General features: G+C 38.5%; 3 protein-coding genes across 5 annotated transcripts; 1 reads left to right on the top strand and 2 right to left on the bottom strand.

Moving 5' to 3' along the window:
* Nucleotides 1-641: 641 nt before the first annotated feature.
* Nucleotides 642-4,360, top strand: akip1 (A kinase (PRKA) interacting protein 1). Of its 3 annotated transcripts, none has more exons than XM_074633750.1 (5): nt 642-786; nt 2,382-2,573; nt 2,663-2,737; nt 2,821-2,961; nt 3,915-4,360. In XM_074633750.1, the coding sequence occupies exons 2-5, from the start codon at nt 2,415-2,417 to the stop codon at nt 4,062-4,064; spliced, it is 525 nt and encodes a 174-aa protein (XP_074489851.1). In that variant the 5' UTR covers nt 642-786; nt 2,382-2,414; the 3' UTR covers nt 4,065-4,360. The 3 variants fall into 3 exon arrangements, with proteins under 3 accessions (XP_074489851.1, XP_074489850.1, XP_074489852.1); XM_074633749.1 differs by lacking the exon at nt 642-786 and adding an exon at nt 787-928; XM_074633751.1 differs by lacking the exon at nt 642-786 and adding an exon at nt 806-822.
* Nucleotides 4,350-10,796, bottom strand: c4h11orf16 (chromosome 4 C11orf16 homolog). The gene is made up of 8 exons (XM_074633747.1): nt 10,657-10,796; nt 9,200-9,413; nt 8,741-9,103; nt 8,189-8,310; nt 7,763-7,898; nt 6,925-7,162; nt 5,686-6,189; nt 4,350-4,623 (listed from the first exon to the last, which is right to left on the bottom strand). The coding sequence occupies exons 2-8, from the start codon at nt 9,404-9,406 to the stop codon at nt 4,400-4,402; spliced, it is 1,794 nt and encodes a 597-aa protein (XP_074489848.1). The 5' UTR covers nt 9,407-9,413; nt 10,657-10,796; the 3' UTR covers nt 4,350-4,399.
* Nucleotides 9,728-15,268, bottom strand: LOC141766697 (nuclear receptor-interacting protein 3-like). The gene is made up of 7 exons (XM_074633748.1): nt 14,947-15,268; nt 13,860-14,036; nt 13,667-13,749; nt 13,438-13,577; nt 13,272-13,324; nt 12,568-12,656; nt 9,728-11,748 (listed from the first exon to the last, which is right to left on the bottom strand). The coding sequence occupies exons 1-7, from the start codon at nt 15,112-15,114 to the stop codon at nt 11,724-11,726; spliced, it is 735 nt and encodes a 244-aa protein (XP_074489849.1). The 5' UTR covers nt 15,115-15,268; the 3' UTR covers nt 9,728-11,723.
* Nucleotides 15,269-15,641: the final 373 nt, after the last annotated feature.

Below are 15,641 nucleotides of genomic sequence, written 5' to 3'. Positions count from 1 at the left end.
CAGTTACAGAAGTAGGGCTGTCCTGAAACATTCAACAGTTGAGCCAAGGCAGCCTAATACTGCTATTTGACATAACTTCAGACCACCAAATAGAAACAAGGTCTGTCCTAAGGCATTTATTAGTTTTTGACTCAGAAAAAAATGGAAAATTCCCCCAAACTACTGCATCTCTGAACAATGTATAAATCACATACATTTAGGTTATTCTATGTGATTTTCTTTTAATAACTACTGTAATTTTGTTTCACTACAATAGCCTGTATTTAAAAATATATATATATTATTTTTTAAATGGAAACCTGATAGCCTGCCAGGTATATAATAACCTTTATTTACTATATAGCAGCTTTCAAAACACAGTTACAAAGTGCTTTACAATAAAAAACAGAACACATTTAAAAACACAAGGATAACGAAATGTACTTAAAGCCAAACACATAAAAACCCAGAGAGTAAAAAAACAACCAAAACGTAAATAAAATCACAGAAAACCAATTCTTAAAAAGTGAGTGAGTTTTTTAAAGTGAAGTATATGTGAAGATTTTTAGAAAGTGACCATTGACAGGACTGCAATTTGTTATTATATTATTATTAATTATTTTATTTCTTATTCTAATTTCCTTTCTTGGTATGAAAGGGGGTGTAAGAAATCAGCAGAAAAGTGAAACCTCTCCACATGACTTAGGGTGTTTGAACCCGGCATAAAGGGGGCGGGGTTTAACCTGCAGGACTTCCTGTTCTGTCACTTGAACGCAGCATCGCCCTGCTGTTGCCCTGCTGCTGCTGGTAAGAGCTGAACTTCACAGGATAAATCATTAAAATGTGAGAACTACATCTGACTACATGCAGCAAACTGAACTAAGAAGCACTGGTTCCTCTGAAAGCTTGAATATATGTGTGTTTACTTGCTGACCCGTGCAGTGAACAGGTAAATAATCTCTTGTTCACTAGAGACTTGTTGACACAGCAGTCAGTGATCAGTGAAGTTATCGTGACAAAACGTTAATAGAACGTGACGTATGCGATGGAACGTGGAATGTTTCGGTGTTTTAGTGTTGAGTCAACGGTTGACTGTTTAAAACAGAAAGTAAAGTAGCGACTGATAAAAGTAACAAACATCCTGCCTTCTAGAATGTAGAGGCTCAGTTGGGTGTTAATCTTCACGCATGCGCTCTGTGCCTGCTGCGTTCACTTGTAGGCTGCTAGATTTATCTGTTTGTAAGTGTTATCATTTTGATAAAACTGCCAAGAGATGCTTTCTGCAGACTTTCTGAACAGATTTTTGTAAATTAAACCATCACACTTAATCAATTATATTATACATTAATATTTCACTGATATACTGGGTTTCAAATTGTATTAATTTACTGATATAAAATTAGGGTTGCAACTATTTTTTATTATCCGTTAATCCGTCTTTTAATTTATTAAATGGGACCTTTTATGCTTTTGTGCTTTATCCCTTTCCTTTAGTGTGTTTTATAGTTTTTTTGTGCATGTAAAAGGTCTGCAAAGTCCACGCCAAAGGGTGTTAATCTCCCTTACAAAACACTGCTCCTTGAAGTCCCGCCTTATTTTACGTAAGGTGGTGAGGTCACCAGGTAACACATTTTGCCTAGCGGCTAGTTTAGCACGCCCTCAAGCAAAGCTAGCTAGAGTGGAGCTGGAGCGGAGTCCGAAGAGTTTGGTTCAATTGACCAATCACAACAGTGGGCCAAGTGGGTTCAATCAGAGCAGACTGGGGGAGCTCAAACAGAGCGTTGAGAGTGAAAAGAGGTGCTGCTGCACATCCGGTATGAGAAAATTAAAGCGTTTTTTTGAACATTAAAGCATGTAAACATGTTCTAGTAGAAACCTAAAATACAAGTATGTAAATGAAAATAAGCACATTAGGTCCTCTTTAAGAAAACGATTAAGGTGGTCTATAAAATGTCCATCTCATTTCTCAGAGTTTTTTAAACTGATGCCTTTAAAATGCTAGTTTAGTCCAGAAGATATTCTGTTTGATATCATAGAAGATTAATAAAAAGAGCAAATATTCATTTTTAATAAGTTGAAGAAGTTTATGATGTTTGCTTAAAAAAAAAATGGTGGATTATCACTGTTACCGATTTATTTTCCGTCAATCAAGTAATCGCTTCCGCCATATCAAATTAGTATAAAGTAAAGACCTTTCAACCGCATGGCATTGCTAGGCTACAGCTTGGGTCCCAGTTTACTTCCTGTCTTATCACATACAGTACACTGCAACAGGAAATATACTGGGACACATTTGGAATGTTTACATTTACAACTGTGAAATATTCTATATTTGAAATAAAACTCTAGTGTGTGAGGTAAAGGACAGTGGCTGAGGTCTCTGTGCTTGTTACTCCACTCAGGTGAGGGGAACCTGAGTTTAGCTCGACCTCTTCATGGCCAGCCAAGCCTGGTTGGAGTCTTCTCTGCGGCGCTCTGCCAGTCTGGGCCTGGAGGTGCTGGAGCGGGCCTCCAGGCGGAGTGTAGGCTGGACGAGCCCTGGACCATCGCAGTCCCCCCCTACTGCAGATGAAGACACACAAATCCCTGTCAAGGTGCCTGCATGTTTTCTGCATATTGACCCCATCATCATTTAAGTTTAGGTTTTGACTTGCTTTGACTCAATTGTCTTGCTCTTTTGCAGAGAACACACACAGAGCTTGATGACGTCTTTGCAACCATCGCAGACCTCATGGTCCAGACGACCCAACAGTGCAAGGTCAGTGATTATTTACCTGCATCTCTATAATGCTTTCAGCTCAGACCTGAAGACTAAAATGTGAATATTTCTCTGTGCTGCAGAGGTTTTATGAGTCTGGCTGTTGCACTGAGCCCACTGACACTGAGAGGAGACACGTGTCAAGGTTCCATTCACGGCCAGCTGTTGGGATCAAAACACCTGCACAGTCAGCCAGAAAACATGTACGAGCTCCACACAACAAGGTAAGAAGAGTCTGCTGCTTTTTCTATGAGTCATATAAAGCTTTCATCTGTCATATGTGATTTTTGATAATTAAGATACAGAAAAGATCTTAAAATCAAACTAAGAGGAACAAAGCCATGTCAATTTATCAGGTTACTAATGTGTAATCAAACAGCCAACTGACACAGAGTAAAATGGAAATCCTATTTAACTCATTGTGCAATTTCAATATCCACTGGCATTTGAGACTTATTTTGATACCCCAAAGTCCTGAGATAAATACCTGTATCTTCAGCTTGCTAAATATTCAACGTTATTCACCATCAGCCACTTTTTTTGCACCAGGAGGTTAAAAACACTCGGCTTGTGCCTCAAAAGACTAATCAGGGTTTGTGAAAGTTGTTTGAATTAATCATACAGAACAGCAAATCAAAACAATGAGCTGAAAGTCGCAAGCCATTGCTAGCAAGTGTTGATTCTCAGTGGGAATGCCAGTACTAGCAGCACTTTTACATAAGGACACTCTTTGAATCAATGTTGGTATAAAAAATATTGTTTAATGCAGCTCTAAAGATATTTGTCTTAATGTTAGACTGACATTCTTGCTAAAGAAATTATATGAAACTAAATAAAGAATAGGACAAAAATACCGTAGTTGACAGCGATAGGCAACCACAAAATTTCTTCTCAAGTAAAATGTCCTTAAATGGAACAGTGATTCTGACAACGCACATTAACAGAAGTGAAATAAATGACACAAGTCCACATTTTTTGGAAAGAAATTAGAGATTTTGGTGCTTTTTGAGTTGAATCCTGTGGGATTGCAGATTTCTTGGAGCCAGTGTCTGTAACATCCCTCTATTGGTCATTAGGGGAACTCAATTAGGGGAACATAACAATAGATCCACTCTTCACACATCAAGTAACAAAAAACAAAAAAGAAACTTTATAATTCAAGTCACGTTCTCTTCAGGGTCGAGTGTCGGCGGCAGGTGAAGATTTCTTCATCGAGGTTTCGCCGGGGACGTACGCCATCACTGCCAGCATGCCGGAGTTACATCAGCAGACTCAGCTGATCAGCGTCAAAGCTGGAGAGAGCATAAACCTCACCTTTGACCTCTGACCCCCTCAACTGGCCAAACCAGTCACCCTTAACCTTCAATACCAAAACTGACCAAAGCTAATGCTGTGTGTGTGTGTTTATTGCCTGTTTTTACACGGATTTCTGCTTCAAGAGTTTACATTTTATTCTGCTATCAAAATGTTTTATTTGCACCACATTGAGAAGCCATATTTATATTGTATTTTATTATGTAAATCATGTGTCCTAGAACATCATGTAATGCGCTTTACAATATTTTTACCTGCACTTATGCCGCATCAGTGTGTATATAAATAAAATGTTGTTTTTTTTATCAATTTCTTGTTAATATTGAGGTTCATTGGCAAACTGACATATTATGTGTAAACAGTAGTAGCGTTGTTGCCAGAGAAAGGCCGCAGTCCCGCTGGTGGTCGAGGTTTGAAGCTGGTGGTTCCAAAAACATCTCTGATGTTCGCTCTTCTTCCTTTAGCACCAGGAAGTGACTGAAACAGAGAGCTGTGATTGGGCGAGGCACTGATCTGAGGAACAGGGAAGCTGAACCTCACAGATTGCGATGTCCTCCTCGGTACCGAACTCCCTGCAGATCAATACAGAAATTTATAAGCATGACCAGATATGAAAACATTAGGAATAGATGTCAGGGGTGTCGTGTAGTGAAGTGGATATGTTGTGTCTAGAAGGCAAAACTCTCGTGAGATGGTTAAGGTTAGGCATTGACCTTGAATGGGTGAGGTTGGGATAGGTCGACGGCAGCGAGTCTGCAAGACTGCATCCAGACGCTTCTCATATTTCTTGGGTTCCAGTGTAGCCAGCGGATATCCGGGCTAAGACTTATTTGTAAATGTGCTGCTCATTGTTTACCGTCCGATTAGCAACTTGAGATGCAAGACTGGAGTTAGAGTTGAGAGACAACGTATACGACTGGATTCACAAGTAGCAAGTTTTCAAGCTAATTTTTACATCTCTTGTGCTCTCCACACGGACTGTTTTCCTGCATTCAGCCAAAGCCCACTCAAACATGATTGATCAATACTACTCGGACTACAAAAAAGGAAACCATAAAGCTTCCAGTACCAAAATCTTGTCCCGTTGCCTACAGATTCTGCATATAAATGCAGATTAGATGATCAGTAACCCTGCTTCTGGCATTAGAAAATCATTGAGCTGGCACCTTTGATTGTAATTACACACTTATATAACTTTTACTTAATTCTAGTGTTGCTTTCGAAAGAACATACATGGTAAAAGATTTGAAATTTTAGAAAAAATGATCTGAACTGTCCTTATACTCAACTTTATGACCTTAAACCTTAGTCAAACCAGCAACAGGTTTAAAGTTGAACCTTCTCTACAAGACTAGTGATTTCTACAGGACACAGTAAAAGGGTTCAGACCAAACCACAGGTGCAGTTTAAACCGCAGCTTCTCAAGGACGCAGTAATGGAGTTTAAGTGATCAGGTTTAAACTTGTCTTAATCCTTAAACCACAGCTAAACTATTGACAGAGCAACATCCCCATGCAAATTGAATTTGATTGCATTATGTTACTATGTATGCATCACAGCTTTGAGTGTTTGCATGTATTTTTGTAGGAATCTTAAAGGAAAGCATCAGTTTAGTCGTCGTCTGTGTTTCCTACCTGGCTGTCTGTGTTGTGGCTCTGGACCAGTTTGTCTCCAGTATCTCCAGGGAGGACGCTGTTGATCACTCCTCAGCATCACTGCTTTGCTCTCATCCTCAGAGAGAGATGAAGAAGAGGAGGAGGAGGAGGAGGAGGAGGAGGGCACCTCGGGGTCACTCCTTCTCACATCTGTATATTTGAGGTCCAGATATTTGTCCAGCTCTGCCCTTTCTACTCCATCCATTCTCCCGAAGCTGGACCTGTAGCTGGGTGGAAATAAGTTTGAGGCCGAGCAGCAGCGCGATGAAGACGGACAGTAGTCGGTGCAGAACATCTGGGGAGAGCAGGAGGAGCTGCGAGCACAAAGCCAGCTGCAGCAACGACTGGAGGCTGATGTCGGTGTTTGGAGCTCCCGGACTATTCTGTCATGTTGAGGAGCTGAAATGGGCCAAACCAGGCTGCCGGGAACCAGAATCACAGAGCGGTTCCACATCAGCACCCGGACGCTCGTAACTCCATCAACTGCAAAGTTGAGCAAGAGGGATTTACTGACAGGGAGAGGCATTAATTCAGTGCAAATTTGTGCAAATATTAATCTATTTATAATAATAAGAAAACATTGTCTTCTTATATGTAGAACAATTAAAATTAAGTTTAATAATAAAAGTAATAAGGAAAAATGTGAACCCATCAGGAAATGCAATTAAAGTAAGTTGAGAAATATGAAAATAATACAAAAAATAACAAAAAAACTGGTTAATACTTCAATAAGTACATTACAATGTGGATATACATTTTAAAAAATTGTTTCATGTAACAATTAAAATTAAGCTTAATGTTATAAGGAAAATGTGAAACCAAAAGGAAATGCAAATAAAGTAAGATGTGAAATATAAAAGTAAGACAAAAAAAAATAAGATACCAAAAAATAACTAATAAATAGTAATATGTTAGTCAATAGTAAACTGATTAAAAGTTTAATAAGTACATTCAAATGTAGATGAACATTTTTAATACAGTATATCATGGAATATTCTGTATCTATTGTACCTATTTCTATATGTCTCCACATTTTCTAAGTAAGCAATAAATTGTAGTAGAGAGGGTAAATAGAGGAACCTCAGAGGAACATTCATTTATTAAATAAAAAACTTTCTTTCTCAGTGGAATTTCACATCATATCAGACAAATCCTGAACTTCCACACCACTGAATACGGCTGTAAAAATATAAACCCAAACGCTATTTAACTCCGTACCTCCAAAACCATCTCTGCGTTCGGCGGCGACCATCACTCTCCCTGGCCCGTATCTCCTCAGATCTGGTTCCCATGGCGACAGGACAGCATCACCAGGTACCAGGCGACAGTGTGTGTGAGCTCTGGTGTGGTTCACCATGTCGAGAGAGCAAACCAGCTGCCTCTGGGAGGAGATGACTCCCAAACTGACAGCACCTCCTGGATGGTCGAACTCGACAAACCAAACTCCTCCACGACCCTGAGTTTATGGACACGTGGGAAGAAGATGTCAACATACACAGCGTCTCCTTTACTAGTCAGATTATGTTGGACACATTTTGTGAGTTTACTCCAGAATTTTAAATTGAATAATTGAAGGGATGACTTTAGGAAACAGAGAGTACTTGGACAAGTTAAAATAGGCTTAAAATAAGTCATTATGATGAATATATTTGGTGTCAAATCCTTTGCGGTAACGTACGCCACCGACCCACAGACATCAGTAATCATTTCACTACCACATGAATCTCCCCTGGTGATGCTCTGCCAGGCTTTCTGCCTTCAGTTTGATCTTCAGCAAATTAAACACTTAGTCAGATGAATGACACCCATTATACTCCTCTTGTTTGCTTTGTCTGTAGGATTATCAGTGTTGTGTTGTCCTAAACTTGGGTCACTGTAAAAATAAGTATAAGTATTTTGTTCAATATTTGACCTATCGAGGATCTAAATATCCTTTAAGCTTAAAGTCAGCACTTACAATAAACCTCATGGTCATTGTTTCATTTTAAACTCACTGTACTGTCTAAATACCTGCCTATAATATGATCACATATGTAATCATGCAGTATCTTCTCACCTGTACTTGCTGTATTACAGTTCCCAGGTAGTAGAGGCCATCCACCTCCCTCCTGGCCAGCACTCGGCATCCTGGGAAGAACTCTGGAGCACCCATGGTCTGACTGGACAGCATGCATGGATTACCCAGACTGCACCTGGGTGAGCACAGGAAGCCAAGAAACACAATGCAGGTATGTCATTTTATCCAGAGCACCTTACAGTATCTTAAAGAGCAACTGACATGTAAGGGCCCCCAGTGAATCAGTGTGAAGGAAAATTATGTGGACACTATATATTTTCAATAAAAATAGACATAAATATACACTACAGTGACATCTGGAGGCTTTTTTTGTAAGACATTTGTTATTTCCGCATCAAAAAAGACAAAACTGAAGTTACGTGTGCAACATATTGTTAAAAAAAAACTGTAACCATGGAAACCAACCTGAGCAGAGGTGATGATGCGTTGTGTGGGATTAAGACTGAAGTGGACGAACAGCAACACTTAACTGGAGAGATTGTTGCTGCTGATGATGATTGATTCTCCACCACATACAGAGGAACCACCTGACAACATGGAAACACACAGTCACAGTAATGTGTTAATGGTGTAAACCTTTACTGTAAAGGACATACATGAGAGGATCCCCAGTGTATTCTCCATCTTGTCCTTGGCTGCAAAACAACTCTGCTTTAAAGAAAATAATAAGACGGTTGTTAGCTCATCTGTAGATTCATCTATAAACTAGTGTAGAGTCTCGCAGCGCTCAAACCTAATTATGTTGCAGAAAGCGTTTGTATTTTTGTGGCACCTAACTAAAGATTTTCTTGTTAGCTCCAAGGGTACAAATCTGGATTTACCTTGTGCTTTATACCTTTCTGAGAAGGACAAGAGGGTCAAAAAAGAGGAAACATCCTGTCTTGGGGCACAATAAAGTGTGTCAATATTTAAACAATCCACCTTTTTTACCAGTCCTGTCAGTAAATGCAGCCTCACCTTCTCCAGCACGCCATTCAAACCAACTGGAATCACATAACAGCTCCCTCTTGTGGCGTGGGTCAAACACTGCAGGTAGTCTCTGGTGTTGCTCTCTAGCTGACCTCCTGAGTCCTGCAGGTAGAAGACGTTCACAGGCCTCCCGCCTGCCAGAGCGGGCAGGGCTGCCAGCACGGCCTCCGGCTGGTCGGGGAGGTCCGTGCAGAGCAGGTGGATGGCGTGACAGGCGGGGTCGGTGAGGGCCACACTCAGGGCGGCCAGGAGGTCCCTGCCGGGGCTGCAGCTGATGGAGTGGATCCAGGACAGAGCCATGTACACCGTGTCAGGAGCACAGGGCAGCATGTGGTGAGACCAGCAGGTCAACTGCAAAGGAAGAAGAGTAAATATTCTTCTAAGAGCCTTTCTGAGTTTCAGTAACTCTGATGTTGGTGTTGTAATGAGCCGTCAGTCCCACCTCACCTTGCCTGAGAACGTCATGATGTTGAAGAGAGAGTCCCTGAGTGAAGCCTTTGTCAGCAGGGTCTGGATCAGCAGGCGTTTCACTGACCCCAGAGCAGCTCTCATGCTCTCTGACCTGTCCACGACAAAAGTGACGTTGCATCTCTGTTTACCCAGAAACGGAGGAACCAGTGCAGCCTCAGAGGCCGCCGTCTGCCTGGACGTCATCCCTGTACTGCAGTGATGTCAGGAAGTTAGGACTGTCCTCGACCAAAGACAGACTTAGTCGACTAACACTCGATCGATTAGTTGATTTAATCGACAGATCTGTAAGTTATGTAAGTTATCTGTAGTTTCTCCACAAAGAATCACATAAAAGCACCACTTTAAATCTTGTGTTTACCAGAGATGTGCTCATAAGTTTCTCAGAAATAAATGATCCAGTATGAAAAAAAAGCATAAAAAATTACTAATCGACTGAAGAAATCTTAGTTGACCAAGACCAAAACGACCGATTAGTCGACTAAGAGGGAGCAGCCCTACCGGAAATCACACAATTTTATTTTATTTTCATGTTTCTTTTGCATAATTTAATAATTGAAGGTAACACGAAAAAAAATGCAAAAAAAAAGAGAGACAGGGAAAATAAAACAACGATAAGTTACTGAAAACAATGAGTCTAAAAAAATTTGGTCATTTATAGTTTGTTTTTTCTGCACTATGTATACAATTTAAACCATGAAAGTGCTCTGTACATGCAAGATTCAAACATCTAATATGCAAAAACATATGGCGGTTCACTTCTACAAAATACTTTTACAGCATGAGAAAACAGGACCCAGGATATAGGATTTAATATTAAGGGCTGTACATAATTGCAAGGTGTGCGTTATAGGAGAAGATAATAATATCATATGAAACTAGAAAAACCTAAAGAATCCATTGGTACCAACCATGTCATACTAGCTTGTCACAAAGGAAGTTAAATAACGCTCCAAAGTTACGCTAAATGTTGGCGAGGAAAAACTCATGGTCATTTTCAAAGGGGTCCCTTGACCTCTGACCTCAAGATATGTGAATGAAAATGGGTTCTATGGGTACCCACGAGTCTCCCCTTTACAGACATGCCCACTTTATGATAATCACATGCAGTTTGCGATCATGCGATTAATCACGATTAAATATGTGAATCGATTGACAGCCCTAGTAATAATACAACTATCTGAAAAGGACCATTCTGCCCAACAAGTAGGCTACTTTTAGTTTAATACTTTAAGTAAATTTTGCTGTTAATACTTTTGTACTTTTTCTTAAGTGAAAACTTGAATGTAGAACTTTTACGTATTGTTACAGAACGGTATTACTACTTTTACTTAAGTAAAAGATATGAGTACTTCTTCCACCACTGTTTAGAACGTATCCTCCCTTTGTCTTTGCTCTGAAAGTTAATACGCAGATAAACTGATTGGGTACATTACCTTCAGTTTTTATGTTGTTTTCAGTCAGCTGCAGACGACAACCTCGCCTCACTGTTGATGTTGGTTTCCATGGAGACACGTTAAAGACCCAGAGAGTCGGTCTTCTTCTCGCCCGGGCTGACCGGGGAGCGTTACCAAACACTGCTGTCATGTTACGGTTACTATGGTGCCGTCAGAGGTCAGCTGAGCAACTAAAGCTGCTCTCCATCCCTTCTTGAACAAGCAGGGGTGAGAAATTATCTCTGCTGGTGCTGTTCTGTTTTACATCTTATTAACAGTGATAATTATGTCAGGCTACCTTTGGCTGGCCCAGTTTCATAAATAGCTCTCAGATAAAATAAGGCCTAGTTATGTAAGATTTTCCAAAAGTGCCAAACTTCCTGTGAAAACTGATGCAAAAACTCAGATCATTTGTGATTTTATTTGATATTCAGTGCTGCACTTTGCTACAGTCGTGTGATAAAACACATCATAAGTGTCAGTATAATTTTGTAAACATTAAAAGGCAGTGACCTCAATGCAAATACACCTTTCTGACCTAGAAAATACATTTATAAAATAAAGTAGATAAACAGTCGTATGCAATAGATTGTGCTAAGTTTATCAGCTACACTTGACAGGAACCTTTGTTCTCCCGGATTGATTTCCAGCTATAATACTAGTGTATGTCTGGCAGAACGATGCTTATTTATGAGATACAAGAGCTATAAATCACAATTCTATCAGAATCTTAAAGTCTACAGCGCTACAAGTTCAGTAAATCATTTGTTTTCTAGCTGCACAATACGCTCTACTGCAGTGACCGCTAAAACATGATCATCTAAGAATGCTATTCATGCAGCGAGGAGCTGTTTGTGGGAGAAGCTGCTGTGTAAACCGCTGCATTTCTGTAAAGCTACGTGAAGTCAGAGCGGATTATCTGACTCATGGATGCAGCAAACACACAGGCAGAGAGAAAGTGAGAATTAATGAGGTGAGAAATCTGAAGTTCCCCAACGAGGCCTCTAGTTTTAAGAGTAAATATTTGTATTGCTTTTGGTCACTGTGTGTTGTTGTTGTTGTTGTCGTCACAGCATTCTGAAGACAGAAGATCTGTTGTGCAAAAAGAAGAGAAGAAGCAGAAAGGACTTAGTGAGTGTCCATTTTCCAATAAAGTCAAATGAATTTTTTACACATACCGATTCAAATAAATTACAGTTACAACGATTAATCGATTAGTTGTCAACTATTAAATTAATAGCCAAGTATTTCGATAATCCATTCATCGGTTTGAGTAATATTTTCAGTCAAAACTTTCTGATTCCAGCCTCTTAAATCTGAATATATCCTGGTTTCTTTACTCCTCTATGACAGTAAACTGAATATCTTTGAGTTGTGGACAAAACAGGACATTTGAGGACATCATCTTGGGCTTTGGGAAACACTGATCGACAATTTTTCACCATTTTCTGACTTTTTTTGACCAAACAACTCGATCGATTAATCGAGAAAATAATCAACAGATTAATCAACAATGAAAATAAATGTGTTTTGCTGGAACATTTCAATATATAAACAAATCTAAGATGCTATTTTTAAGTAGTATTTTGTGATTGCGAGTGCATTTAGTGTGATAACCTTTTGCACTGGTTTGCAGCATTTCTGTGGATTAACAGTTCAATTTGTTCAATAACAGCCAGAAATGCACAACTGCCACAACAGTTTGTCCACAAAACAAATTTGGCCACACAATATTTGCACCATGAAAAGAGTTTTGTGGAACAATATGCACTTTATTCCACTTGTTAACAATTAATGATATAGTATTTATATTATACTCATTCCACATAAAAGAGTGATATGAAGTATAATTATACCTAAAAGAGGACGTGAACTCTCAGTTTTCACTCTGTTATGGTACTGAAATGTTACCTTTCGTTGAATGGCTTTTTGGCAAACTGAAGTTGTTCCCTCACACTTGTCCCAAACACCAACATCTGCTTCTCAGTGTCAATTACACACTGCAAAAAAAAAGAGAAAGATAATATACCAACACATCACACATTTACATGCAGGTAGAAACCACATTTGTACTTATTTTGCCCCACTAGTGGTAAAGATGAAAGAATAGCAAAGCAATTGTGTCTATTAGTTAGTTAGTCTATGAACTCTAATTATTTACGTCACTATGTTGCTGAAGATCTTAAAGAGTTCCTCCTGTGATTGGATGATTGATTGAGTCTGAGCAGTAGCCGTTGGGAAGTAGATGATTTAAGATTCAAGGTAAATTGGTTGTAAATTAATTGAAAATAAATTGCTAACTTATTTAATTAACTGCAATATGCCTAACATTCCCCCAGTTCCAACTTTCCAGTTACTTTTCTTTGTCTTAAGTGTAAATTTAATTGAATATCTTTCAATTATCAATTAATTAATTATAATAATTAAATAATAATAATTGGCAAATTCATTGATAATGAAAATAATTTATATTTTAGCCCTATTCCTGACAAAAATCTGCCTAGAGGACAATGTTGGGTCGGCACAGCAAGACCACTAATTTTGGACAAGATATGAAATCAAAACATAATTTTATATGTAAAATATGAAGTCTCTAAAATAATTGCCATGCTCACCTTGAGTGACTTTAATGTCTTGTTGCCCAGGGACATCAGTGGTCTGTTACTTTCTGCAAACAAATAAATGTAATTGGCGGACAATAATATTATAAAAAATGTCTTAAAATCACTGGTTATAGTCACAAAAATCAGTGCTTTGTTTAATCTTATTCATCTTCCTTACCTATTATGGCAAAGGAGCACATTACTCTGAGCTGCCCGATGGTCAGGCTAAGTTCTCTGATGTGTCCATCGATGCAGAGCTTCCTCTGAAATGGAAAACCATCCGTCTCCATTTTGTTCTCCTCAACCAGATCCTTCAAACTTTGAGAGAAACAAAAAGAAATGACTCATTCAGTAGCCTGTTAGTGACCTAATGTACATCAAATGGACAGATAATGAGCATCTCTCACCCTGATCTCTCCACAGTTAGTGAAGACATCAGGTTCAGTTTGCAGCCGGTGTCAATCAGCACATTCACCTCCCGTCCTAAACACTGCAAACAAAGCAGCAACACATTACTGGTTATAATTCTGATGAAGTAATTATATTGGAGTATATGTTCAAAGTAATCTAAATATTTTTAATATGTATGTAATCACTCACCTTGCAGGGCACATAGATGAAATCTTCCTCCTCTCCTTCTTCTTCATCTTCATGTGAATTGAAATGAGTACTTCTCAGAAGGACGCCTCCGTTGTTCGGTGTCACTCCACACATGTTCATCCTTCCCCGGGACACCTTGGCCTCCAGCCAGCGCTTCTGCAGAATATGATGCGGCTGCTATAAATACAAACAAAAATAAAAACAAATACAGTTAGAAAATGTGGCCAAGTTCTCGTCTCATCCCTGTTGACCTGGAGCTTAAACACAAATAAATTAATAATAATTATAATTATAATTATAATAATAATAATGTAATAATGCTGCCTTTGACAATTAGGCTAGATAAACTAAAAAGAAAATTTGAGTGTTACTATGTATATATATATATATATATATATATTCAAGACATAATTTCTAGAAACATCTGGAGTCAAGCAAACAAAAAGGGAGACAAACTTCATTTAAATTTTCACAGGTTTTAAGAAATATCTTGTCAAAAATACAATTGAATTGCATTTCCAATCAATTATTTTACTATAAAATAACTGCAAATATTAGGCTACACTCTTCATTGAAACATCCTTTTAAGAATAAAATAAATAAAAAATCATAAAAAATTAAAATAATAAAATCAATAAAATATAGTAAAAACAGTGACTCCCCATCATCATAATTTGCAATAGTTCAGCCTACTGTAATAAAACCTGAAATTTGATTGAGGCATAATAAGCCCAAGCATGTGTCTATAAGATAAAATAAGATTACATAAATATAAACAGATAAATAAAAAAGTAAAATAATAATAATAATAATAATAAGAGGTATATAAAACTAAACTAGAATAGAAGTAAAAAATATAAATTATCTTAAATTAAGTATTCATACATGTTTGTCTGTATATGGAAATATAATGTAATAAAAGAGCATAACATAATATTGTATAACATAGTGGCCTACAGTATAGTATAGTATGGAATATATTAGATATACAAGGTGAAATGTATTAGGCTAATATAGTATAACATAATATAGACTATATTAATAACTATGTCACTATATAATATGAGGCCTGTTCTAGGAGGCTCACCCCCTGTTTGGAGGTCCCGAGCTTCTTCAGTCCATCCAGAGGCAGCAGGTCAGCTGAGTCTTGATGGAGGAACTGGATGGCCTGTTTCAGCCTCCTCTGCTGTCTCAGAGCTGCAGCATCCAGAACCCCCGAGTCTCCCCGGTTCTCTGTCCGCGTTCCGGTGTACATGGTGCGGCTACCAGAGTCAGAGCGAGGCGGTGTCTCTGGAGCTGTCTGACTGAGTCTGTAATAATAATGAGGGATCCCTGGTGATGAGTTTTAATGAGGAGGAGACACCCCCATCACCATGATCAGGACCTGTGCAGGTAGTCAAGGTAACAGGTAACAATGCGACTTCCGGTCTAAACCTTCAAAATAAAACTCGAGTTTAAAAAAAAATGTGGCAAATTATGTGAGATTTTCCTCCTATAGGTTTGTGAATTGAAGACAACACAAGTGCAATCAAGAAAACAGAGCTTGAGACCACTGATACATTTCAATGTGAATTAATTTCAATGATTTATGAGCCAAAGTACCACAAAAAAATATGAGGACATCAAAAAACTGAATCTCTCTGACTTTCTGTCAAATTAAACCTTTAAAGGTCTCATATTGTAAAAAGTGACATTTTCATGGCTTTTGTACTATAAAGCATGTTTAAGTTCTATATAAATACTGTGAAAGTATCGAAACATTTAATCCACAGGGAAATACAC

The sequence above is a fragment of the Sebastes fasciatus genome, chromosome 4, assembly GCF_043250625.1.
Source record: "Sebastes fasciatus isolate fSebFas1 chromosome 4, fSebFas1.pri, whole genome shotgun sequence".
NCBI lineage: Eukaryota > Metazoa > Chordata > Actinopteri > Perciformes > Sebastidae > Sebastes > Sebastes fasciatus.
This window is presented reverse-complemented; position numbering and strand designations above follow the sequence as displayed.

Excerpts from the sequence above, each read along its gene's own strand:
- akip1 (XM_074633750.1), top strand. The coding sequence starts at position 2,415 with ATGGCCAGCCAAGCCTGGTTGGAGTCTTCTCTGCGGCGCTCTGCCAGT. Across the intron at positions 2,574-2,662 it reads ACACACAAATCCCTGTCAAG|AGAACACACACAGAGCTTGA; the intron begins GTGCCTGCATGT and ends GCTCTTTTGCAG. Across the intron at positions 2,738-2,820 it reads AGACGACCCAACAGTGCAAG|AGGTTTTATGAGTCTGGCTG; the intron begins GTCAGTGATTAT and ends TCTGTGCTGCAG.
- c4h11orf16 (XM_074633747.1), bottom strand. The coding sequence starts at position 9,406 with ATGACGTCCAGGCAGACGGCGGCCTCTGAGGCTGCACTGGTTCCTCCG. Across the intron at positions 7,163-7,762 it reads CTGTAATACAGCAAGTACAG|GGTCGTGGAGGAGTTTGGTT; the intron begins GTGAGAAGATAC and ends CCATAAACTCAG. Across the intron at positions 4,624-5,685 it reads GCCACAACACAGACAGCCAG|GGAGTTCGGTACCGAGGAGG; the intron begins GTAGGAAACACA and ends ATTGATCTGCAG.
- LOC141766697 (XM_074633748.1), bottom strand. The coding sequence starts at position 15,114 with ATGTACACCGGAACGCGGACAGAGAACCGGGGAGACTCGGGGGTTCTG. Across the intron at positions 14,037-14,946 it reads TCGGGACCTCCAAACAGGGG|CAGCCGCATCATATTCTGCA; the intron begins GTGAGCCTCCTA and ends TTGTATTTATAG. Across the intron at positions 12,657-13,271 it reads AGACATTAAAGTCACTCAAG|TGTGTAATTGACACTGAGAA; the intron begins GTGAGCATGGCA and ends TTTTTTTTGCAG.